The sequence below is a fragment of the Furipterus horrens genome, unplaced genomic scaffold (assembly GCF_987537825.1).
Source record: "Furipterus horrens unplaced genomic scaffold, mFurHor1.1.pri manual_scaffold_2, whole genome shotgun sequence".
Taxonomy (NCBI): Eukaryota; Metazoa; Chordata; class Mammalia; order Chiroptera; family Furipteridae; genus Furipterus; species Furipterus horrens.
This window is the reverse complement of record NW_028327172.1, coordinates 142,247,984-142,274,983: the sequence shown is the minus strand read 5'-3', so window position 1 is coordinate 142,274,983 and position 27,000 is coordinate 142,247,984. Positions and strand designations below refer to the sequence as shown.

Genomic DNA, 27,000 nt, shown 5'->3' with positions numbered 1-27,000 from the left:
GCTATGCTAAGTGAAACAAAGGAAAATCCACACAAAACCAATGGTGAAGGGAAGAAAAGTAGGGTTCAAATCAATGATTTGGAACATAAAGAAGAAAAAAAGTCAACCAGTGCAGAATGAGGAAGCAAGAATTGAAACAAATGAGGAAAACTTCCCAAATTTTGTGAAGGAGATGGACATACAGGTCTGGGAAGCACAGAGGGCCCGGACAAGTTGGACCCAGAGTGGACCACACCAGGATGTATCATGATTGAGATGCCAAAGGTGAAAGATAAAGAGAGAGTCCTGGGGGCAGCAAGAGAGAGGCGGAGAGTTGCCTACAGGTGGGTTCCTATAGGACTATCAGCTGATTTCTCAGAGGACACTTTGCAGGCACGAAGGGACTGGCAAGCAGTATTCAATGTGATAAAAGGCAGCCTGCCACCAGGATTACTCTATCCAGCAAAGCTATCATTTGGAATGGAAGGGCAGATGAAGTGCTTCCCAGACAAGGTAAAGCTAAAGGAGTTCATCATCACCAAGCCATTATTATATGAAATGTCAAAGGGACTTACTTAAGAAGAAGATCAAAACTATGAACACTAAAATGACAACAAACTCACAAGTATCAACAACTGAATCTAAAGTATCAAAAGAAAAGCCAACTAAGCAAACCAGAATAGGAATAGAGTCACAGATATGGGGATCATTTGGAGGGTTATCAGCCGGGAGTGGGCAGGGGGAGAAATGGGGATATGGTGCAGGGATTAAGAAGCATAATCGGCTGGTACAAAATAGACGGGAGGGAAGTTAAGAATAATATAGGAAAGAGTGAAGCCGAAGAACTTACTGCATGACTCATGGACATGAAATAAGAGGGGTGGGATTGCTGGAGGGAAGAGGAGTACTGGGCAAAGGGGAGCAAAGGGGGAAAAAATTGGAACTACTGTAACAACATAATCAATAAAATATACTTAAAAGAATCTGACAAAGTCAGTTTGTTGTATTAATATTCTCTGTAAACAGTGCACCCTCTTTCTGCCTACACTGGGGCTCAGCTTCTCCCATCATAACCCCCTCTTCAAACACAGGCACCAAAGCTGATTTCTCTTAATTTACATGTTGGCTACAGGTGTGCTCCATGTGCTTCTTCATGCTAAGACCTGGACTGAAGGAGCAGGCTCTAACAGGAATGTACAGTTCTACGAGAGGAAAAAGAGAAAGACACCTGGATAAACCACAGATGGCACTTAGCGCTTCTTCTAGGAGCTATAGCAGTGTCACTTCTGCTCATGTTTCTCTGGTCAAAAGAAGTTACCTGGCCAAGCCTGAGGTCAGTGGGGCCAGGAAGTAAATACTTCCAACAGAGGAGAACTTTGGGCCCCATACCAACAAGCAGTGATTTATAATCTTCTTTCAAGGAAGGGAGATTGCAAGGAATTGAGATCAATAATTCCATTTATCACCATGGGTTACTTTGTGGGGGTTTAACAGAGTTTAAATTAACTCAAATGATATAAAGAATCTTTACTAGAAATAGGAGTAATTCTTGACTATCAGATTGCTTTTTACTCCAGTGATTGTATAATATTAACTTTTACCATTTATATTAAAAAGTCAGATATTTATTTTTCTTAAGTATGTAGTTGTTCATGTTACTAGAGAGTAATGGTTTACATAAGCTCTTTTCTTAATGAAATACAGTGGTTAAAAGGCTAATAGCTTTTCTCCATCCAGTTCTTCATATAAATGAGAGAACACAGAAAGTGATTCTATATGCATACGAGAGAGATAAATTCTGTGATGAAAACCAGTTGAAAAAGGCTGGAAGGATTGTTAATGTGAGTTGTAGTTATGGAAATAGGGACGAAAATAAGTCCATTCATTAGTAATAATTGTAATGATTATAGTAAATTATTTTGTTAGAGAATTTTCCTCCTGCATCCTTATTTCCACTTGTACATTTAAAGTTTATGTCTTTATGGAGAAAACCTCAGAGAGCTTTGCTTTATGTTTCCTACCCTTACTTCTCTGCTGATAGAATACAAACTGATGTCACACAGCAGTGGGCTGTGTGGAGATAGTCTGGGACATGATGGAAGAGTAAGAAAAAAGACCAGTGTCTTATGTACTTTGAATTGATGGCATTAACTAAATTCGGTGTCTGACATTGGCACTGAAGAACATGATATACTTCAGAACATTTGGTAATTAAGAATTTGTTTGATAGTAGTTCTCAAATTACTTTCACAAGTATAGTTAGTGAATAGTGTGAGACATAATAAAGTGATTTGGTGAAATTTTTCTTAAAACTTAAAGGTAAGTTATATGCCAGTTAACTTAATTTGGCGGGGGGGGGGGGGGGGCGGGCTCCTAATAGTACCATAAAATGCTATCTAGAAGCTAAAATGTAATTTATGTATGTGTGATCATTCCTAAAGTTAGATAAAGCTTTCAGAGGTTTTTTGATTACTTGAGACAGCAGATTGCTCTTGATAATGATGAAAAGTATACTGAATAAACTTTAAAGACCTTTCCAGTAGTGAATTACTTATACCTAGCCAACAAACTGAACACAGGCCTTCTTTATATTTCAGTAGGTGTTTAGAAGGTTAGCTAGTGTTTCAACATTTTAAAAGGTTTGTGGCGAACAGCGAATAGTTATACTGATAGTACAGAGAGAGCTACATGAAAAAGATATTTGTTTCATGACTATAGGTTATTAGATAGTCCCATTACAGCTTGGGTTTTTTTTTCCCTCTTCTCTTCTGTAGCACTTTGTCATTTAAGGAAAGTTGGGTGAGGCTAGATAATTTTAAAAGCTATATTGTCTGGCAATCCCTGTTGACCAGTGAATTGGCTGAATTGAAATAGTTTGCTCTAGCATTCCTCTGATAAAAGCTTCTGATTATATATGAATAATTCAGATAACTACTTTTAGAGTAAAAATAATTTTCATGATAAATCAGAGTTGAAATAGCTAACTCAAACAGTGTTTAAATATTTGGCTTTTATGTTTAGGATCTTTTCCTAATGGGGTACCTACTTATTAAAGAGTTGTAGGTACAATATTACAGGTATCCTTGCTGACTTAGATAACTTGGTATTACATCATTGGAATCTTTATTTATAACTGAACAGGTATTTTTAGGGTGGGGGATTAATATATGTTTGATTTTTATTTTAAAAGGTAATTTTCATAAGATAATTTTAATGATATTCATGGAAATAAGCATATAGTAGCATTTTTTTCTCTCTTCCATTAGATTGTAACCCTAAATGTATAGAGTAGGTCTTTCTCTACCATGTAATAAGCTTAACAGTATTTAAAACATTATGGATGTGTGGATAGTTATATGATGAAAATATATTAAGTAATCTAGAAGTTCTTGCTATATTAAGCCTCGGAAATGGGAAATCTGAGGTTTAGAATCCTCTTCTTCATATTGTTCTTCACACTTATACAGTTATTACATGAAAGTTTTATTATACTTCATCCTTTATAATTAAATCATTTTCTTATGTGCAATGAGAAAAATATAGCAGTTATATTTTTCACTAAAATATTTTGCTTAAGATTACAAAAGACTCCCAAATAAATGTGAAATATATTTAATATTTTAATATTTAATATTAATTTATTACCAAATTTGCTACATAGATCATTCTTGCTACAGATCTTTAAACTAGGAATCTGGTTCAGAAATGTTTAAGTTAAATAAATTGGTACAAATTAGTGTTGGAATTTATCATTTTAAATCAAACTGGAAACTTAAAAGGAGTTTAGCACAAACACTTCTTAAAAAAAAAAATGTGCAGTCCTTTTACTCAAGTAAGATGCCGGTGCCAGTTTTGAACATTAATAAAGTATCAATTAAAAGGGTCAGTGCTAGTTGATTTTTAAGGTAATAAATTCTGTCTCTGATGGTTTATGTCAGGGTCATTAATAAATTTAGACTCAAAGAGATATTCTCTCAGTGTCACCTTCAGAGAGAATAGAGCCTTGTGAATGGTCTGGTTTCTTAGTCTGTGAAATGAACTTGTGGTTTGGGTGCCACCAAGGACTGTCGTCAGCTCTTGCCTGGGCTCAAGGCTGTATCAGCGTCACTGTCGCAGCAGAGTCTTCTGTTGTCTCCTTGTTGTGGCTCCCTCTCATTTTGACCAAACTTCAGCTCTCTGTAAAGCCCATTGTGGCTTGTGGTAGGGTCAGTGCGTCTCCCCAGGGTGCCAGCTGGCTTTCCTTCCCTCGTCTCTACTCCCCCTCCTCTCCTTGCCCTGCTCCTGACTCTTTGGACCAGTGCTGCGTATTTGAATGCCTTTTCTGTGCCAGGATATATTCACACTACTACTATCCCACCCCCATTTTTTTTTTTTTTTTTTTGGTCACAGATATTTCACAAAACAACTTTTTCCAGAAAGTCTTGCCGAATTAATCAGAAAAGAACAGCAGCTCTCCATGGTTCAGCCATCCGTCTTAGTTCTGAAAGTGGGACTTGCAACACTGCTCTCCTCAGTTGCCCCAGCTGCATGTTGACCTCTGTCTTCACCCATGAAGTGGACTTACGTGTGACCTGAATTGTTCTCTAGACTCTCCGTCCTCTATGTTTCTATCTCCAAATGTGGGACCTGGGCACTGCATAGAAAGGCTTTTGTGTGGGGCACTGTAGTTTTGCTTTGCAGTATTTGGGGTTAGCACTATATATAACTAGGGGATGTGTAAGTGCTCTAATGACTATTCTCAGAAAACTTTTTCATACCTAACTTTTCCATCCTCAAGAAAAACACACATTCATTGAACTTCCCTGACATTCTCACATTTATCTCTTAGGTGCTTCTCTCTTGCTCATTCTTTTTATTTTTTAAATTGTATTGATTATGCTATTACAGTTATCCTGATTTCCCCCTTCGCCCCCCTCCACCTGACACGCCCCACTCCCTCGGGCAATCCCCCTTCATTGTTCATGTCCATGGGTCATGCATGTAAGTTCTTTGGCTACTCCATTTCCTATACTGTACTTTACATCCCCATGGCTGTTCTGTAACTACCTATTTTAATTCTTAGCCCCCTCACCTCTTCACTCATTCCCTACCCTTCTCCCATCTGGCAACCACCAAAATGCTCCCTGTATCCAAGATTCTATCTGTTCTTCTTGTTTCCTTAGTATGTTTTATAGATTCAGTTGTTTTTTGTTTTTTGTTTTTATTTTATTTTTTGTTTTTTCAATTACAGTTGTCCCATTTTTCCCCCATTGCTCCCCCCACCCGGCCCACCCCTTCTCCCGCAATCATATCCCTCCCCTTTGCCCATGTCCATGAGTCATTTATACACGTTCCTTGACTAGACCCTTCCCTTATGTATCCCCCTTCTCTGCCTCCCCCCCTCCCCCCTATTGACTACTATTCTGCTCTTTGTTCTATTTAGTTCGTTTGTGTTGTTCTTTAGTTTCCTGTATTAGGTGATATCATATGGTATTTTGCTTTCTTTGCCGGCTTATTTCACTAAGCATAATTCTCTCCAGTTCCATCCATGTTGTCGCAAATGGCAGGAGTTCCTTCTTTCTTTCTGCTACATAGTATTCCATTGTGTAAATGTACCACAGTTTTTTGATCCACTCATCTACAGAGGGGCACTTAGGCTGTTTCCAGCACTTAGCTATTGTAAACAGGGCTGCTATAAACATAGGGGAGCATAAGTTCTTTTGAATTAGGGTTTTAGGACTTTTTGGGTATAATCCTAGCAGTGGAATCGCTGGTTCAAAAGGCAGTTCCATTTTTAGTTTTTTGAAGTAATTCCATACTGTTCTCCATAGTGGTTGCACCAGTCTGCATTCCCACGAACAATGCAGTAGGGTTCCCGTTTCTCCACATCCTCACCAGCATTTGTTGTTTGTTGATTTGTTGAGGATGGCCATTCTGACAGGTGTAAAGTGGTATCTCATTGTGGTTTTTATTTGCATCTCTCTGATGGCCAATGATATTGAGCATTTTTTCATGTGTCTATGGACCTTCTGTATGTTCTCTTCGGAGAAGTGTTTATTCAGGTCCTTTGCCCATTTTTTAATTGGATTGTTTGTTTTCTTGATGTTGAGTCGTATAAGCTCTTTATATATTTTGGAGATCAGTCCCCTGTCTGTGATATCATTGGCAAATATGTTTTCCCATATGGTTGGTTTCCTTTTCATCTTGCTGATGTTTTCTTTTTGCTGAGCAGAAACTCTTTAGTTTGATGTAGTCCCATTTGTATTTTTTCCTTTATTTCTCTTGCCTTAGGAGATGTATCTGTGAAGATATTGTTACGTGGGATATCTGAAATTTTCCTGCCTATGTTTTCCTCTAGGACTTTTATGGTGTCACAGCTTACATTTAAGTCTTTGATCCACGTTGAGTTTATTCTTGTGTGTGGTGTAAGTTGGTGGTCTAGTTTCATTTTTTTGCACGTCCCTGTCCAGTTCTCCCAGCACCATTTGTTGAAGAGGCTCTTCTCACTCCATTTTATGTTCCTTCCTCCTTTATCAAATATTAGTTGACCCTAGAGGCCTGGGTTTATTTCTGGGCTCTCTATTCTGTTCCACTGATCTATATGTCTGTTCTTATGCCAGTACCAGACTGTTTTGATCACAGTGGCTTTGTAGTATTCTTTGATGTCTGGTATCATGATTCCTCCTGCTGTGTTCTTCTGTTTCAAGATTGCTTTTGCTATTTGGGGTCTTTTTTGGTTCCATATGAATTTTTGGAGTATTTGTTCTAGGTCAGTTAAATATGTCATTGGTATTTTAATAGGGATTACATTGTATCTGTAAATTGCTTTGGGTAGTATGGCCGTTTTGATGATGTTGATTCTTCCCATTCAAGAACATGGTATTTGCTTCCATTTATTTGTATCTTCCTTAATTTCTTTCTTCAATGTTGCATAATTTTCAGTGTACAGGTATTTTATCTCTTTGGTTAAGTTTATTCCTAGGTACTTTATTTTTCTTGTTGCTATGGTAAATGGTATTTTCTTTTTTGTCTCTGTCTCTGATATTTTATTGTTGGTGTACAGAAATGCCTTAGATTTCTGTATATTTATTTTGTACCCTGCGATTTTGCCAAATTCACTTATTATATCGAGTAGTCTTTTAGTGGACTTTATAGGGTTTTCTGTGTATACTATCATGTCATCTGCATATAATGATAGTTTTATTTCTTCTTTCCCAATTTGGATGCCTTTTATTTCTTTTTCTTGTCTGATTGCTGTGGCTAGGACTTCCAACATTATCTCGAATAGAAGTGGAGAGAGTGGACAGCCTTGTCTAGTTCCTGATTTCAGGGGAATGCTTTCAGTTTTTGTCCATTGAGTATGATGTTGGCTTCAGGTTTCTCATATATAGCCTTAATTATGTTAAGGTATGCTCCGTCTATTCCCATTTTGCTGAGTGTTTTCATCATAAATGGGTGTTGTACTTTATCAAATGCTTTTTCTGCATCTATTGATATCATCATGTGATTTTTGTCTTTTATTTTGTTTAGGTGATGTATTATATTTATTGATTTGCGAATATTAAACCATCCTTGCATCCCTGGGATGAATCCCACTTGATCGTGGTGTATGATCTTTTTGATGTATTGCTGGGTCCTGTTTGCCAATATTTTGTTGAGGATTTTAGCATCTATGTTCATCAGTGATATTGGCCTGTAGTTTTCTTTCTTTGTTGTGTCTTGACCTGGTTTTGGGATTAGGGTAATACTGGCTTCATAGAAAGAGTTTGGGATTTTTCCCTCTTCTTGGATTTTTTGGAATAGTTTGAGGAGGGTAGGAGTTAGTTCTTCCCTAAATGTTTTGTAAAATTCACCTGTGAAGCCATCCGGTCCAGGGCTTTTGGGTACAGGGAGATTTTTTATTACTGTTTCAATTTCATTCTTTGTTATTGGTCTGTTGAGACTTTCTACTTCTTCTTGATTCAGTTTTGGAAGGTTATATGTTTCTAGAAATTTGTCCATTTCTTCTAGGTTGTCAAATTTCTTGCCATACAGTTGTTTGTAGTAATTTCTTAGTATCGTTTGTATTTCTGTGGTATCAGTCGTGATTTCTCCTCTTTCATTTCTGATTTTGTTAATTTGGGTCTTCTCTCTTTTTTTCTTGATGAGCCTGGTTAGAGGCTTGTCGATTTTGTTTATTTTTTTGAAGAACCAGCTCCTAGTTTTGTTGATTTTTTGGATTGTTTGTTTAGTCTCTATGTCATTTAATTCTGCTCTGATCTTGATGATTTCCTTCCTTCTTCTTGCCCTAGGCTTTGTTTGTTGTTGTTGTTCTAGTTCTTGTAGCTTTAGGATTAGATTTTTTTATTTGAGATTCTTCTATCCTTTTCAGATATGACTGTATTGCTATGAAATTCCCTCTTAGTACTGCTTTTGCTGTGTCCCATAGGTTTTGGGCTGTTGTGTGTTCATTGCCATTAGTTTCTAGAAATTTGATTTCTTCTTTGATGTCATTGTTAACCCATTCATTACTTAATAGCGTGTTATTCATTCTCAATGAGTTTGGGTGTCTTTGATATTTTTTCTCTGAGGTTGATTTTTAGTTTCAAGGCATTGTGGTCTGAAAAGATGCTTGATATAATTTCAATTTTCTTGAATTTGTTGAGGCTTCTTTTGTGTCCTATTCTGTGGTCTATCTTTGAAAATGTCCCATGTGCCTTTGAAAAGAATGTATATTTTGCTTCTTTGGGGTGAAAAGTTCTATATATATCAGTTAAGTCCATGTGGTTTAGTGTGTTGTTCAGTGCCTGTATATCCTTGGTGTTTCTTTGCTTCGATGATCTGTCTATTGTTGATAATGGAGTGCTGAAGTCCCCTACTATGAGTGTGTTGTTGTTAATATCCTTCTTGTGGTCTTCTAGTATTTGCTTTATGTATTTGGGTGCTCCTATGTTGGGTGCATATATGTTCATCAGTGTTATATCTTCTTGATGGATTGTTCCTTTAAGTATTATGAAATGTCCTTCTTTGTCTCTTTTTATTGCCCTTGCTTTGCAATCCATTTTGTCTGATATGAGGACTGCTACCCCGGCTTTTTTTTTCCGGTCCGTTTGCTTGGAATATTTTTTTATATCCCTTTACCTTCAGTCTATGTAAATCTTTTGTTTTGAGGTGTGTTTCTTGTAGACAGCAAATATGTGGGTCCTGTTTTCTTATCCATTTCGTTACCTTATGTCTTTTAATTGGAGCATTTAATCCATTTACATTTAAGGTTATTATTGACATGTATTTATTCATTTCCCTTAGTACCTCTGTTCCTCTACTCTTTTTTTTTTTTTTTCTCCCTTTTTCTTAGAACATTCCCTTTAGCATCTTTTGCAATGCTGGTTTGGTGGAGATGTATTCTTTTAGTCTTCCTTTGTCTGGGAAACCCCTTATTTCACTTTCTATTTTTAATGAGAGCCTTGTTGGGTAGAGTAGTCTTGGTTGTAGGCCTTTGTTTTTCATTGCTTGAAATATTTTTGACCATTCCCTTCTGGCTTGTAGTGTTTCTGTTGAGAAATAGGTCAATAGCCTTATCAGAGCTCCCTTGTATGTTATTTACTGTTTTTTTCTTGCTGCTTTTAGGATTCTCTCTTTGTCTTGGAATGTTGCCATTTTAACTATGATGTGCCTTGGAGTGGGTTTTTGGGGGTTCCTCTTTATTGGAACTCTCTGTGCTTCCTGGACTTGCATAACTTTTTCTCTCATCAGGTTGGGAAAATTTTCTGTCACTATTCTCCTATCAGTTTTTCTATTCCTTGTCCTTCTGATCCCTCTTTAATTCCAATGACTCTGATATTGTTCTTCCTTATGCTATCCTGTAATTCCCTTACCTCCGCTTCATACTTTTTCAATCTTTTTTCATTTTGCTATATCATCTGAGAATTTTTTTCCACATTGTCTTCTAACTCACTAATCCGATCCTTTGCTTCATTTAGTCTGCTTTTGACTGATTCTACTGTGTTTTTCAGTTGAGAGATTACATTCTTCATTTCTTCCTGGTTCTTGTTGATAATTTCTATGTCTTTTTATGCTGCTGTAGTTCTCTGCAAGTTCCCTGTAATTTTCTTGGAGCTGCTGGTAACTTCCTTGGGGGTTGTCATAGTTGTTTTTAAGGTTGTCGAGTATATTGAGCTTCTTTACCACCATTGTTTTGAATTCCGTTTCTGACATTTGGGCTATGTCTATTCCCTCTACCTCTCTTTCTGGGGATTCCTCTTTTCTTTTCATTGAGAGGTTGTTTCTGCGTCTTACCATGTTGTATTCTTCTTGTTTATGTTTGCTTTTTGGGTTTGTCTGCTTTGACTTCCCACCTTTGTGGTATGAGATTCTCTTTGATCTCCTGAGCCTGATGTTCTTGGGGTACCCTTTATGTCATTTGTTTATGCTGTCTGGTTATATTTCAGATGCTCTTTGTTAGGATCTTCCTTCTGGCTAGTTGATTGAGGTCACTATCCACCTTGTTTTGAGTTCTTTTTGTGGAGATGTCAGTTCAGCCTTTGTGTGTCGTCTTGTTTTTCTGTGTCCACAGCTGGTCTAATGAGGCGGGTCACAGGTTCCTATTCCTTGCAGCAGTGCTGTGCCCTAGCACAGTGCATTCCTTTGGCTCCTGTTGGAGCTAGCCGAGATGCCCTTGCACGCACGGGCGTGCGTGCACAAGGCTGTCGGAGAGCTTACCTCAGGCCTGCCTCACCGCTTTCTGGGAGTTGGTCTCTTGCCTCTTAGGGCGGGGCCCCAGACTCTTGGGCACAGTGGAAGTGAGTGATTGGCACCTATTGAAGCCGGCGAGGTGCTTTTGTGCTCGTGCGCCCGTGTGCGCCCAAGGCGGCCAGGGAGCTATCCTCAGTCCAGCCAAGCCATGCTCCGGGAGCTGGTCTCTCACCTCCCAGTGCTGGGCCCCGGACACTCGTGCACCGTGGAAGTGAGAAACTGGCACCTATTGAAGCCGTCAAGGTGCCTTTGTGCTCGCGCGCCCGTGCGTGCCCAAGGCGGCCCGAGAGCTAGCCTCAGTCCAGCCAAGCCATGCTCCGGGAGTTGGTCTCTCACCTCTTAGGGCTAGGCCCCGGACCCTTGTGCTCAGTAGAAGTGAGTGTCCATGAGTCGCTGCTGCCCGCTGTTCCTGCGCCGCAGCCGTCCACCGTTCCGCACCCGCCTGGGCGGGAACGAGCAGAGCCTGAGCAAGTGCTCTGCATTCTGCTCCAGCCTGGCGCTTCGGCCTGGCACCCACTGGAGCTGGCCAGGGGTGACTGCGCACAGTCTTCTGCATGTCCAGTGGGCCCTCCCTGTACCTGTTGGAGCCCTGATCTTATATCTGTTGGGGTGTGTCCGAGGGGCACCTGGACGCATGGCCCTGTGCACCTGGGCCAGTGAATAAGGGCACTTCCCTATGCGCGCCCCCGTGACCCAAGGGGAGGGTTGGGGAGTGGGCGAGCGCACTTCTGCACCTGCGCTCCTCAAGAATGTCCTATCACCCCCAAACTTCACCCCCCCCCCCACCGGCAGTTCACAAGAGAAAAATACAAAGGAAAAATAAAGTTTTCACTTGCACAGCAGCACACTGTCTCCCATCTTCCAGCGCCAATGCCACCTGGTCAAGTCCTGTCTCTGCCAGTGGGCAGAGATCCACTTTCCTCCTGACTCCCCCTGGGGAAGCCTGTGGTCGCCAAAAAGCCTTTGTGTCCTTCCAGCTGCAGCTCGGGCAGCCACCCCAGTCAGGAATCCCGTTTCGTCCCTTTTTCTTCCGCTATCCTCACTAAACAGGTTGTTCCCAGATGGTTTTCTCTAATCCAGCAGTGCCAAGGCTCGACTCCTGCCAGTGTCCAGCTGCTCACCGAGATGTTCTGTCTGCAATTAGTCCAAACCACAGACGGGTCTCGGGAGCCTGAGAGCGCAGCCTCCCCTCACTCCTCAGCCATCTTCCTCCTATGATTCAGTTGTTGATAGATATATATTATTTGCCCTTTTATGTTATAGTTTTGATCATCTTTTTCTTTTTCTTAAATAAGTTTTAATATTTCATATAATAATGGTTTGATGATGATGAACTTCTTTAGTTTTGTCTTGTCTGGGAAGCTCTTTGTCTGCCCTTTGATTCTAAGTGATAGCTTTGCTGGGTAGAGGAATCTTGGCTGTAGGTCCCTGTGTTTCATGACTTTGAATATTTCTTGCCAATCCCTTCTAGCTTGCAAGGTTTCTTTGGAGAAATCAGATGACAGTCTTATGGGAACTCCCTTGTAGGTAATTAACTTCTTTTCTCTTGCTGTTTTTAAGATTCTCTCTTTATCTTTAACCTTTGGCATTTTGATTATGATGTATCTTTGCATCCATCTTGTTTGGGACTCTCTGTGCTTCCTGGACTGCATGTCTTATTTCCTTCACCAAATTAAGGAAGTTTTCATTCATTATTTTTTTGAATAGATTTCCATTTTCTTGCTCTTTCTCTTCTTCTGAAATCCTATGATATGACTGTTGGACCTCTTGAAGTTGTCCCAGAGGCCACTTATACTATCCTCATTTTTTTGGATTCTTTTTCTTCTTGTTGTTCTGATAGGTTGTTTTTTTGCGTCCTATATTCCATATAATTGATTTGATTCTCAGCTTCATCCTGTAAATTGTTCTTTATTTCAATTAGCGTATCCTTCATTTCTGACTGGATCTTTTTTATGCTCTTGAGGTCCTCACTAACCTCCTTGAATATCCTTAATAACCAGTGTTTTTAATTCTGCAGCTGTTAGATTGCTTATTTCAGTGTTGTTTTGCTCTTTTTCAAGAGTTTTGATCCGTTCTTACATTTGGGCCATGTTTCTTTGTCTCCTCATTTTGGCAGCCTCCTGTGTTTGTTTTTACGTATTAGGCAGAGCTACTTTGACTCTGTGTCTTGGTAGTGTGGCCTAATGTAGTAGGGGTCCTATAGGGTCCAGTGGCACAGCCTCCCTTAGCACCCATGTTGGGTATTCGAGGTGCGCCCTTTGTGTGGGCTGAGTACTCCCTCCTCTTGTAGTTGAGCCTTAGTTGTTGGCAGATCAATGAGAAGGATTTATCCAGGTCAGTCAGCTGCAAGGACTAGCTGTGACCACTGACTACCAACGTCTGCCCTCTGTGGAGGATCAGCTGTGCAGGGCAGGGTGGTGATGCTCAAGGTGGTCTGTAGCTGTCCATTGGGTGCCCTGTCTCTGGGGTTTCCCTGGTGGTGCAGGCAGGTCAGCCCCCACCTGTGTTTTGCCTGGGGCACCCTGCCTGAGCTACAAAGCAATCTGAGATGGCTTCTACTTGTGCTGGGCTTGGAGGTTCCCAGGCGAAGCCAAGCTGTGAATCTAGGTTGGCTGCTGCTAGTCCCAGATCTGGCACTCACTGAAGCCAGCTGTTGCTTGTTTTATTTTTATTTTTTATTTTTAAAAATTATATTATATTGATTATGGTATTATAGGATGTAGGAAGTTGTGAAGCATGAGCCAAGATCAACTATTCATATGGGAAAGAAGCTTGGGTGGGCCTGTAAGTTGGGTGGGGCAGAGTCTCTGGGGATCCCCAAGGCAGGTCAAACAGTATTAGCCAGGTTGATGGAGTCAGATATGGCACCAACTCCCTGGCTCTGTGGGGAGAGGGTTTAGAAGAAGGACAATGACATCTGCTTGCCTTGATGCCAGATACTTCATTTTCTCCCTGTATACCACTAGTGCCTTTCAAGCTGCTGCCCCAGTGCTAGAGCTCAGAGGGAGTGAGCCTGAGTAGTTGAGTCCACGTGTGGGTTCTTTAAGAGGAACTGCTTGGGGCCCCAGCAGTTTCTTCCACTGACTCAGTCCCCGCTGGTTTTTGAACCGGAAGTTATGGGGACTTATCTTCCTGGCACTGGGACCCTGGGCTTGGGGGTTCTGGTATGGGGCTGTGACTCTTCGCTCCCAAAATATCCCTCCTGAATTTTTATCTACCACACATGGGTGTGGGACCAGCCTGTCCTACCAGTCTGGATAGGTGTGGTTTCTTTAATTCCGTAGTTGTCAGACTTCCATTCAACTAGATTTCTGATGATTCTGAGTGTTGGTTGTTCTATATTTTAGTTGTAATTCTGATGTGGTTGTGTGAAGAGGTGAGTCATGTCTGCCTGTGCTGCCATCTTGACCGGAAGATTCCAACATGAAACACTTTAATGGAAAAAGTGACTTTGTAACTTTTGATTTCATCTAGAAATATTTAAACATACAAATTTAAACAAGCTTTAACTAACAGATTGTTTTCTATAGTAATCTAGAAAACATTGTAAGTGCTCAAAATAAGCAAGTCAATAATCAATTTAGAATAGTACTGCTTTTGATATGTGGATGGAAACTTTTAGAATATGTTCTTTAGAATTTACTGTAATTTTTTTTTATGCCATACTTTCTTTTCTTTCCTCCTTTTCCCTCCTGTAATATAAACACATCTTAAAATAAGTGGTATGATTAAGAACAGTTAATTCCTACGGAGTTGAGTAAATTACCTATTAGTATATCACTGGGATCTAAGGTACAAAGCAAGATATTTTTTCTATCATTCAAGACTTAATTTGTTTTACTAATAATGACAGTTATAGTTGATGGTTTTATGATATGGGACTTGACCAATACCATTGGGTTGTATTTGGGGAGGAAACAAGGAATTTCTGTTTAGGTAGTTCACATATGGGTTTTTTGTTCTTTCCTCACACATAGGGTTTTGAGATATTTGTTTCAAATTTCTAAACTTCAGCCAATAAGTTGTTTAACTTCCTTTTTGAAAATACTCTTTTCTGACATCTCTGAAGTAATCTGCTTTCATCTGGTTTCAGTATCTTACCTGGTAGGTTCTATAGCCCTGATCACCTCTGGTGCATGTGCTTAGTTCTAGTGGCATATGAGAGGCATACAGCTGGCAACCATGGAGTGTTCACAGTATCCAAGCTTTAAGATAACTCCATAAATGTCTAACCATTAAGCTGTACACCTGAAACTAATATAGAATAATATTGAATATGAACTGTACTTGAAAAAAATTTTTAAATGGTTTAAAAGGAAAGATAACTCCATGTGCTCTACTTGGATATTTAACCATCACCTCCAGACTCTGAATGTTCAAAATCAAAGTCATTCTCCCATCAAAGCTGATTTCCCTTCCTAACTACTACTTTTCTTTCACAGTTCACAGTCCTCTTCAGTTTTTTCAGTTCCCCTGCATGCTGTGCTAACTCACTCTGCCTTTTGTGATTCTGTTCTTTGAGCTAGAATTTTCTCTTTCAGATGAGACCCAAAATATTTTCTTTGTAAAACCTGTTAAGGTGATTAAGATATCTTTATATCTCTAAATGTATCCAAAAGAAGGCATGTTTAATCAGCGTTAGAGCATTTGGGGAAGATATATAATATGTTCTCTAAAGGGTGGGTCAGCAAGCCATGGGCCACAGGTCAAATCATGCCACCAATTACAGGGAAAATCAACAAACAAAAAACCCAGCTTCTGTTATAAGTGAGTGTTCGTTCAACCAGAGTATATCAGTTTTGCCCAAGTTTCGAGTATTAGGCTAGCATATATAGCCTATACAAACAAGAATAATAGCATGTTTTCTAACGCCTAAGTTTTTAATGTTTTAATGTTTTTAATCCCTTTCTATATTAGTACACTATATTTTATTTGTAGCACTTGGAACGTAAAGACAAGGCATCAGGTAGTTGACTCTAAATTCTTTTTTGTGCTCCTGCATTTTCTGAAATCTTTAGTGCCAGAGCATTGACATAAACCTTTTTCTGTGGCTAAAACTGGAATATTCCTTGTTCCCCTAACTTTATAAGCACTGGTAATGTCCTATGACTTCAATCTATAGGAATATTAAAGTAACGCTTCAATTATATTCTCTGCTACCTCTTTCCTCAAAAAGATTATTTTGCTGTATTGGCAAAGAAAATATTTCCTTCCCCTCTATTTAGATCATGGTATTAAGTATATTTAGATTACCCAAAGTAATGTTTTAAAACTTATTTCAGTCATTTCCTCATCAATTTCTGGCAAGAAAGGAAGGTTGAGTAGAATGAACAACTATAGTCTTCTCTTATATTCTAAATTTCCTTCTGCATAAAATCACATGCACCGCTGTATATCTTCTTCTCTGCCAGAATTTCAGTTTTGGCGTTTATCCACAAATTCTGACAGTTGTTTAAAGGGAAAAATTTAACAAAGAAGTAGAGTCGGAAATAGTTAAGGGATCTAAAGCTTATAGTAGAATAAATTTAAAAAATTTTTGCAGTTAAGTTTTGGGAGTGTTAAGAGATGCTAAGTAATAGTAGTAATAATAATAATAATAGACCCAATATTAGTAATTACTCCCTAATACTGACAGCTGACGCTATAGTTCTAGCTTTGATACAAAGTTAATTATAGAGCTAAGGCTATATTGTTCATGTATTAGAAAAAGGAAAGAACTTTAAGAAATATTATTTAATAAAGGTTAAATGAATAAACACAATCCAAGAATCTGGCAATAGTTACCAAAATTATAAATGAACTCTCTTTGACCCAGCAATCCTACTCTGGAGCTCTGTCCTACAGATACAATGGCACATGTATGAAATTACATGTTCAGGTTTATTTGGTGTAGTGTTTTTTATGATAGCAAATGATTAGTCCAAGTATCCAGCAATAAAGGACGGTCATAAAATCAGAGAGACATTGAAAGTTAGGCCAACAGAAAACATGGCACTTGACATGCAGATTTTCTGTAAAATAATATTGAAAAGGAGACCCTAAAAGTAGCTATTAAGGGATGGGAAATGGGAAATAATTATACATGACTGAATCTTACTTGGTTTTAAAATTATCAGAATTTTTTTACTTCTAATACCTAAAAATTGTGTAAGAGCTTGCATAGATTGCCTTGTTTTAATCCCCATTCCCATTTGATTTATATTTCCATGTACAGTGAACATACTATTAGGGTGCTCGGGCACCTAGTCTCATGGTTGGGTGAGAACTACTATAATTGATTCTTACACTTTGTTCCTTCATCTGTGAGGTAAAGGTGGGTTGATTATGACAAAAGTTAATAACTACATTTCTTATAAAGATTTGTTTCTACAGAGGAACAGCATTTTAGGTTGTATTTATCATTTACACCCCACAACATCTTTTAAAAAGATTCAAAATGGTAAGAAGGGATACTTGCAAACTCGTTCTCTGATGAGGTTTTTCTGAGCGAACACAATTATAGACAAATGCTTGAACTAAAGCTATAAGTAGAGGAAAACTTCTGGAGTTTAGAGTCTAGATTCATGTCAGTCAAGTAGTAGAATTTCCTAACAGCTGAAATATGTGGAATAAAGTTTTGCGAAGAATCCAAGATAACACTGAATTTTGTGCTTGTTTTTGTTAAATTGTAATATTGATTAATTACTGTGTAAAGAAATTAGTCATGATAGAGAATTAGTTGTATGGAAAAAAGAAATACTTCTGCCTTTTCAATATTTCCTTATAGTTAAGAAAAATTAAAATTCTGAACATGAAGAACTTGATGTTGATCTGTGGCTAGGCTTGCTATAACATGCTCACTAAAGTAATAAATTTCAAATGCATTGCTATGTAATTGTTATATATCAATTTAATTTTCAAATATTTGAAAATGAGTATATTTTAAGTTATGTTTAAGTAATATTTATTCTTGCCTGGACAATCATATAAAGCAAATTTATGTCACTAATTTTTGCAGACTGCATTTTAATTTTAATTACCTGTATAATATTAAACTTTTAAGTACTTTTATATGAAGTTTTACGTGTTATTCTCACAGAAGTTCTTTATAGTTGAAGATTATTCCTATTTTTTAAGGCCCAGAGAGTTTGTGACTTATTTAGCCACCAGTCTTATTATTATAAACATAATCTAGTCTTCTGCATACAAATGTCATCATTTCTTCACTTTAACCTAGTTTGTTTTTTTTGTTTTTTTGTTTTTTTTTTAATGGTATTGTAACTAGTTTATGACATGTTTTTAATCTTTTCAGGATATGGCTTTAGTTGCACCCGAGGCTCCTTCAGAACAAGCCAGGAGAGTTTTTCAAACCTATGATCCAGAAGGTAAAAGATTTTATTATTTATTAACATTGACTCTGTTTTATATCTTTATATATTAGAAATTGTTTATATTTACCTGAGTTTTATTTACAAGTTGTTGGATTATTGAATGAAATATAGGTTGCATTTCTTCAACATTTTAAATGGGAAAATGGGAACAAATAAAAAAGAATACTTAAGTGCTCATCAGGTTCTGACATGGTGTAAGGTTTTGAACTATTGAATCATGGTTACTTGAATACTTGAATCCTGACTTCTTACAGTCAGTGTTAAACAGGGAAAAATACCACCTTCTGAAACAGCTCTTTGAGAAGTAAATAATTTCCTTATTTATTTATTTATTAAATTAGCAGCTCTTCCAGAATATTTTTGAATTGAGATATAATTTTTTATGTATATTTTATTGATTATATTGTTACAATAGTTCCAATTTTTCCCCTTTGCTCCCCTCCGCCCAGCACCCCCCTCCCCCAGCAACCCCCCCACACATGGATCGTTCATACAAGATCTCCTGCCTCACCCTTTCATATATTTTTTATTTTTTCTTAAAAAATAATTAAATAATTATTTTAACAATAAAAAATAACAATCCCTCCCTCTCAGACTTAAGACCCTATATAATCTTATAAAGGACAGCGGGCGAAGGTCTGGAGCTCCTCTAGCTGCTTCAAGCTAGACATGGTCATCATCCTACATACCTTTGGGTCCAGAAATCCCTAATAAGAGTGTGGTTGTAGTGGGGAGGATGGCCTTCCCACATGGGGAAGGATCTTGCAGACTCCAGGTCAGTTGGCTGTCCCCGGACAACGGCATGCTTGGTTTAACAGGCTGGCATCCTTGTTGTATTCTGGGGGCAACAGGTTTGGCAACAAGGTGAGATATAATTGGCATATAAAATCTGTGAGTTTAAGGTATACAACTTGTTGCTTTTATATATTTCTATATTGCAAAGTCATTGCTACAGTAGTGTTACCTAATACCTCTATCATACCTCATAATTATCATTCGTTTTTATGGTGAGAACAATTAAGATCTATTCTCTTAGCGACTTTGAAATTTATAAAACTGTTTTGTTGACCATAATCACCATGCTGTGAGTTAGCCCTCCAGAGCTTATTTCTCTATTAGTTGCAAGTTCCTACTCTGAAACAACATCTCTGAAAAACCCATCCCCCAGCCCTGGTAACTACCTTTGTACTGTTTTTTACAAATTCAGCTCTTTTAGATTCTACATATAAGTAATATTGCACAGTATTTGTCTTTCTATGAGTTCTTTCAATTATTATAATGCCCTTAAATTCTACTCATGTTACAAAAGGCAAGATTTCCTTATTTCTCATGGCTGAATAATATTTGTGTGTGTATAATCCATTTCTTTATCTGTTTCTCTCTTGATGGAGGCATAAGTTGTTTCTGTATCTGTGCTATCAAGAACAATGTTGCAATGACTGTGGGTGTGCACAGATTTCCTTGAACTACAGATTTCAAGTCCTTCAGATGTATACCTAGGAGTGGGATTGCTAGATCAGATAGGTGGTAGTTCAATTTTTACATTTTTGAGGAACTTCCATACTGTTTTCTTTAATGGATGTACCATTTTACATTCCCACAGTAACATATAAGGGTTCCTTTTTTTCCCCACATTCTTACCAACATTTACCTCTTGTCTTTCTGACAAGAGTATCGTAACAGGTGTGGAGTGATACCTCACAGTGATTTTGACTTGCCTTTTACTGATGATTAGTAATACTGAGAATCTTTTCATAAACCTATTGGCCATTTGTATGTCTTTAGAAAAATATCTATTCAACTTCATTGCCCGAATTTTAGTTGCATCGTTTGCTATTTTTGCTGTTGAGTTCTTTTGATTCTTTATATATTTGGGCTATTAACTCCTTATCAGATATATTGTTCGAGAATATTTTCTCCCATTCTTTAGATTGCGTTTTTCAATTTATTGTTTCTTTTTGTGTGCAGAAGCCATTTAATGTAGTCCCACTTGTTTATTTTAGTTTTCGTTGCCTGTACTTTTGGTGTCTTATACAAGAAATCATTATTAACAAGGATCTTTTCCCTATATTTTCTTCCAGAAGTTTTATAGTTTCAGGTCTTACATTTAAGTCTTTGATTCATTCCAAGTTAATTTTTGTGAGTGGTGTAAGCTAGGGATCCGGTTTCATTCTTTTCATGTGGCTATCCAGTTTTTCCAGTATCATTTATTCAAGAGACGGTCATTTCCCCATTGTGTGCTCTTGTTCCTTTGTCAAAAATTAGTTGACTAATGTGTGGATTTATATCTGGACTCTTTATTTTTTTTATACTGATCTATGTGTCTGATTTTATGGCAGTGTCATACTCTTTTGATTGCTGTGGCTTTGTAATATGCTTGAAACCAGGTAGTGTGATGCCTCCTGTTTTGTTTTTCTCAGGATAACTTTGACTTTGCAAGGCCAAAGTTTAGGACACAGTTTTTTCTATTTCTGTGATAAATACCATGGAATTTTGATAGGGATTGCATTGAATCTGTAGATTGCTTTGGGTAGCATGGACATTTTCACAACATTAAGTCTCTATTGTATTTATTTCTCTTCTGATCTTTGTTCTTTTCTTCTACTAATTTGGAATTCATTTGTTCTTCTCACTCTAGTTCTTTGACGTAAATAACCTAACTTTACATCTCAAATAGTTTTGAATTTGACTATGTATTCAACTTGACCAGTGAATTTTATATTTTCATATTTCTAAATAGTGTCCTTTTTCAGCTTACAGAATCTTATGTTAGATTGGGTTTAGTGGGGAAAGTCTTTTATCTGGAGGAGACTGAAGAGGGTCCAGCTGGGTGGGATGAAGTATCTTTGATCTTGAGGTGGCCCAGTGGTGTAGTCTTTGTGCAGCTCCATTGGCTGGGGTTCACATTGGCTATATTGCAAGGATCTTCTGTTGGTGAATACTTCAGAGATTTTGTGTGTAGCAGAGGCAGGCAGGGCTGTTGTGATCTTCCAGAGTGAAAGCTGCTGGGGTCTTCCTGTTCTACCTTTTTGCTCATTGGAGGAAGTTCTAGCAGAGGTAATCCTTGGCTCCTGGCCTGGCATGCTGGCACAGAGCAATATCAGAGCTGGGGTTGTAGAATCAGTGCATGACGAACATTGTGCAAGTCCTGGGGCACAGGTGCTCTTGCTCTGGCTTTGGTATTGGTGTCTGGGGTACATGCAGTGCAGATCTCCCATGGAACTGGAACTTGAGTCTCAGGGCCTCACTGTAGTAACACTGACTAGCATGCATGGATGCAGCAGTGGCATAGACCTTGAGATGATAGCGGTGGTATGTTGGGGTCCAGGGGCATGATGCAGAGCAGCACAGGCTGGGGATGGTGGTCAAAGTCTCATTTCTGGCCCCAGTGGGGCAGGCACAGATCAGCAGCAGCATGACCCCAGTTGTAGTCTATTATAGCTCTGTGTTAGGATCCAGGCTTAGAGCAGTCGCATCCCAGCCCAGCAGTGATGCAATCTAAGACCCAGCAGGTGAGGCTCTGGCGGCAGACACTGTCCTGGTAATTATGGGACGAAGTCAAGATCTGGGGCCAGATATGGGGCACAGAGCAGTGGCAGCTCCTGCCCATGTATGGTGAGGTGCTGTGGTGCCCCACCTCTGAGGTCAGGGCACATTGGTGACTAGGGGTCCTGAAGGAAGGTGTCACTGCAGTGACAGCGCCAGCTTCTAGTAGTAGATAGGGGTTGCGAGAGGGAAGGGGTGTGCTCTGGGCAGCTCCATCAGCGAGGATCAGCATTGTTGAAGATTGTAGGAGACATCTATAGAAAAGACCATTGCAAAATGAGGCTTGCTGGGGTTCTCCTTTTCCCCTTGGGATGAACTTCCTCTGAGGGGACCCCTCCCGATGCCAGTCTGCTCTTGACTGAGGGATGGGGTGATGCAGGTAATGTGCATCCTGTACATTTTTGTGCAGTCATCTTCCGTTTTTGAACTCCACAGGGTTTTTGTTGTTGTCACCCTATTACAGTTGTCACAATTCTCCCCTGTTGCTCTCCCCTGCCCCACTCACCCCCACTCCCACAGTCAGTCCCCACTCTGTTGTTCATGCCCATGGGTCATCCATCCATGTTCTTTGACTAGACCCTTCCCCTTCTTCCCCTCATCCTTCCCTCCTCTCCTCTGGTCACTGTCAGTCTGTTCCCTGTTTCCATGCGTCTGGTTCTCTTTTGGTCACTTGTTTCATTCATTGGGTTCTCTTATAGGTGAGATTGTGTGGTATTTTTCTTTCACTGCTTGGCTTACTTCATTTAGCATAATACTCTCCAGTTCCATCCATGCTGTCGTGAAAGGTAGGAGTTCCTTCTTTCTTTCTGCTGCACAGTATTCCATTGTGTAAATGTACCACAGTTTTTTTGATCCACTCATTTACTGGTGGGCGCTTAGGCCGTTTCCAGCACTTGGCTGTTGTGAATAGCGCTGCTATGAACATAGGGGTGCTAGGTTCTTCTGAATTGGGGTTTCAGGATTCTCTGGGTATAATCCTAGCAGTGGAATCATTGAATCAAAAGGCAGTTCCATTTTTAGTTTTTTGAGAAAATTCCATACTGTTTTCCATAGTGGCTGCACCAGTCTGCATTCCCACCAACAGTGCAGTAGGGTTCCCGTTTCTCCACATCCTCGCCAGCACTTGTTGTTTGTTGATTTGTTGATGATGGCCATTCTGACTGATGTGAAGTGGTGTCTCATTGTGGTTTTTATTAGCATCTCTCTGATGGCTAGTGATGTTGAGCATCCTTTCATATGCCTATGGGCCCTCTGTATGCCCTCCTTGGAAAAGTGTCTGTTCAGGACCTAATTGGATTGTCTGTCTTCCTGGTGTTGAGTTGTATAAGTTCTTTATATATTTTGGAGATCAAACCCTTGTCTGAGGTATTATTGTCAAATATGTTTTCCCATAAGGTTGGTTCCCTTTTCATTTTGATGATGATTTATTTAGCTGTGCAGAAGCTTTTTAATTTGCTGTAGTCCATTTGTTTATTCTTTCCTTTATTTTCCTTGCCCTAGAGGATATATTGGTGAAAATACTGCTGCGTAGGATATCTGAAATTTTACTGCCTGTGTTTTCCTTTAGTACTTTTATGGTGTCACGGCTTATGTTTAAGTCTTTTATCCATTTTGAGTTTATTCTGGTGTATGGTGTAAGTTCTTGGTCCAGTTTCATTTTTTTGCATATACCATTAGTTCTCCCAACACCATTTGTTGAAGGGGCTATTTTTACTCCATATTATGCTCCTGCCCCCTCTGTCAAATATTAATTGACCATAGAGACCTGGGTTTATTTCTGGCCTGTATTCTTTTCCATTGATCTACATGTTTCTGTTCTTGTGCCAGTACCAGACTGTTTTAATTACAGTGGTCTTATAGTATAGTTTGATATTAGGTACTGTGATCTCTCCTACTCTGCTCTTTTTATTTTTTAAGCATATTTTATTCATTATGCTTTTAAAGTTGTCCCAAGTTTTTTCCTTTTGCCCCCTCTGCCTAGTACCTGCTTTTCCTCAAGCAGTTCCTCACTTATTAGGTCATGTCCATGTAAGTTCTTTGGCTTCACCCTTTCCTCTTCTTTTTCTTTTTTTAAATATATTTTTAAGTATATTTTATTATGTTGTTACAGTAGTCCCAATTTTTTTTTCTCTTTGCTCCCCTCTGCCCAGTACCCCCTTCCCTCCAGCAGTCCCATCCCCACCCCCCTTACTTCATGTCCATGGGTTGTGTATATAAGTTCTTTGGCTTCACACTTTCCTATATTATTCTTAACTTCCCCCTGTCTATTTTGTACTAACCAATTATGCTTCTTAATCCCTGCACCACTTCCCCATTTCTCCCTTTTCCACCTGTTCCCCCTCCCAGCTGAAAACCCTTCAAATGATCCCCACACCTGTGATTCTGCTCCTCTTTGGTTGTTTCCTTAATTGGATTTTGTTTTTATTTTTTAGATTCAGTTGTTGATAGTTGTGAGTTTGTTGTTATTTTAGTGTTCATAGTTTTGATCATCTTCTTTTTCTTAAATAAGTCCCTTTAACATTTCATATAATGGCTTGCTGATGATGAACTCCTTTAGTTTTACCTTGTCTGGGGAGCACTTCATCTGCCCTTCCATTCTGAATGATAGCTTTGCTGGATAGAGTAATCTTGGTTGTAGGTACTTTCTTTTCATCACTTTGAATACTTATCACCAGTCTCTTCTTACCTACAAAGTTTCTTTTGAGAAATCAGCTGACAGTCTTATGGGAACTCCTTTGTAGGTAACACTCTGATTTTCTCCTGCTGCTTTTACCATTCTCTCTTTATCTTTAACCTTTGACATTCTAATTATGATGTGTCTTGGTGTGGTCCTCTTTGGGTTCAACTTGTTTGGAACTCTCTGTGTTTCCTGGACTTATATGTATTTCCTTTGCCAAACTGGGGAAGGAAATAGGCTTAAGCTTTCAATTTCTTGCTTTTCCTCTTCTTCCATGATTTGGATGTTGGTATGTTTAAAGTTGTCCGAGAGGTTCCTGATCCTTTGCCCGTTTTTTTTTTTTTTTTTTTCAATTCTTGTTACTTCTTCTTTTTTTTCTGCATGAATGTTTATTTCTTCCCTTGTTCCAAATCGTTGATTTGAATTCTGGCTTCCTTCCCATCACTGTTGGTTCCCTGTATATGTTTCTTCATTTCACTTTGTATAACCTTCACTTATTGCTTTATTTTGTGCCCATACTCAGTCATTTTTCTGAACATCCTGACCACCAGTGTTTTGAACTCTGCATCTCATAGGTCGGCTAGCTCTGTTTAATTTAGTTCTTTTTCTTGGATTTCGTTTTGTTCTTTTACTTGGGCCATATTTCTTTGTCTCCTCATTTGGCAGCCTTCCTGTGTTTGTTTCTGTGTATTAGGTAGAACTGATTTGACTCTGTGTCTTGGTAGTATGGCCTAACGTAGTAGGTGTCCTGTATGGTCCAGTGGCACAGCTAGGCAATGGACTTAGGAATCCCTGCCATTCACTGGGAGTCAGCTGAGCAAACCAGTAGGAATACTAACCAAAGAGACCAAGGAAAGCTGAAATAAGAAAATGGGGCAAAAGTCACATACTTTTCTCAATAAGAGTTATATTAAATTGTAGGTGTATGTTATTAAAATTTTTAAATAATAAAGTATAATTAATATTTATTAAAAATAACTAGTAATTATTTGACTAAAACAAATGGCAACTAGCGTTTTATTTTATTTTCTATTCCCAAGAAGCTTAATTGTCTTTCCTGCAGTGGTTTGAAAATGTTAGTCTCAAATATTTGGCTCCTGAGTCTCTTCACAAGCTGTTTCTTGCCCTCTGTTAATTCCTCATATTTGCTTTCTTCCTGCAGCACCCAGGTTAGCTAGTGCCCCAATTAAAAGGGATCTAACAGGCTTTTCCCCTTGAGGCTCTGCCTTATAATCCCTCATCTTTCAGAATGGAAACCGTGACTGATACTTCTTTCTCCATAAAGTCTAAGTGTGATTGCTGCAAAATTATGAAATGGTTTTCTTACCCAGGAAATTACAAACTCACCTACCTGATTTTCCCTCCCCTGCATTGCTACCCCTTTGCACTGAGGTATTTCTCCTCTCAACCTCTAGGAGCTTGGCACTTTCTACAATTTGTTGGTTTTTAAAAAAGAACTTATTTTGAAACCAAGAGTTTTTTCCCTCTTTTCCAAGTGTTTTAAAACACAATTTAACTATATCCTAATATCTACACAGTAGCTGCTTACCATCACAAGTGCTGTGCCTTCTTTATTCTCCTCTTTCAGAGTCCCTGTCCTCCAAGCTTTCAAGCATATAAAAGTCTGCTTTATATTCACATGGTTAATGTGCCTGTGCATTCAAGGTCTATGTTTTCTTTTAGTGATTCTTAGGTCTGCTTTCTTGCCAACCAATTGTACTCCCTTAGGTTTCCTTTGCTGTTTTTCTGCTCTGTATTGAGGTTTTTATCATTATTGTGTCTGTATTTCCATATACTCTTAAGGGGTCAGTTGACTAACTAGTTTCATCTGGTTTTAGACTTAATGATTCTGTTCTTTTTCAAGAATTTTATCAAGAATTTTTCTTGATAGAAATGATTAAAGAATAACGTAATATCAAAATAAATGGGAAAACTGTAATTGAAAAACCAAAAAATAAAATTAAAAAAAAATCAATGAACATATCCTTGGGTGAGAATTTAAATAAATAAATAAATTGTGCAAGTCATTCAAAAGTAAATAAATAAATAAGTAAGTAAATGTATGTTTCAAAAAGGTAAGCAGCTTCCAGATCTCTTTTAATCCTGGGTAAAGTCTCTGAGGTACTGAGAAAACTGTATTATAGTTTGTAATTTTAAAAGACTGTATGTACAAAATGTACTGGTTTAGTATAGTTATTGTTACACTTCAGAAAGCATTTACAAGTTGTAAATCTCATAGGTACCTTAAAAGTGTGTTGGAATATTTAAGCTTGAATATCCACTCATCTACTGATGGGCTTTTGGGCTGCTTCTCTATCTTGGATATTGTAAATAATGCTGCAATGAACATAGGGGTGCATATATTCTTTTGAACTAGTGTTTCAGGTTTCTTTGGATAATTCCCAGAAGTAGAATCACTAAGTCATAAGGCAGTTCCTTTTTAACATTTTTTGGGTAACTATTCTGCTTTCCACAGTGGCTGCAGCACTCTGCATTCCCACCAACAGAGCAGAAGGGTTGCCATTTCTCCACATCCACACCAGCATTTATTGTTTGTTGATTTACTGATGATAGCCATTTTCACAGGTGTGAGGTGATATCTCATTGTGGTTTAATTTGCATTTCTCTGGCGATTAGTGACATTGAGCATCTTTTCATATGTCCATTAGCCGTCTGTATGTCCTCTTTGGAGGTGTCTATTCAGATCCTTTTTTAATT

The 27,000-nt window shown here is 38.5% G+C and overlaps 1 protein-coding gene across 3 annotated transcripts in view; it reads left to right on the top strand.

Moving 5' to 3' along the window:
• MINDY3 (MINDY lysine 48 deubiquitinase 3) overlaps positions 1 to 27,000 on the top strand; it is an 89,574-nt gene that overhangs the window by 47,990 nt on the left and 14,584 nt on the right. For all 3 annotated transcript variants that reach the window (XM_090268015.1, XM_090268017.1, XM_090268016.1), the window contains one exon: positions 17,981 to 18,053. In XM_090268015.1, coding sequence (XP_090124141.1) covers positions 17,981 to 18,053 — 73 coding nt within the window. The remainder of the gene's footprint in view (positions 1 to 17,980; positions 18,054 to 27,000) is intronic.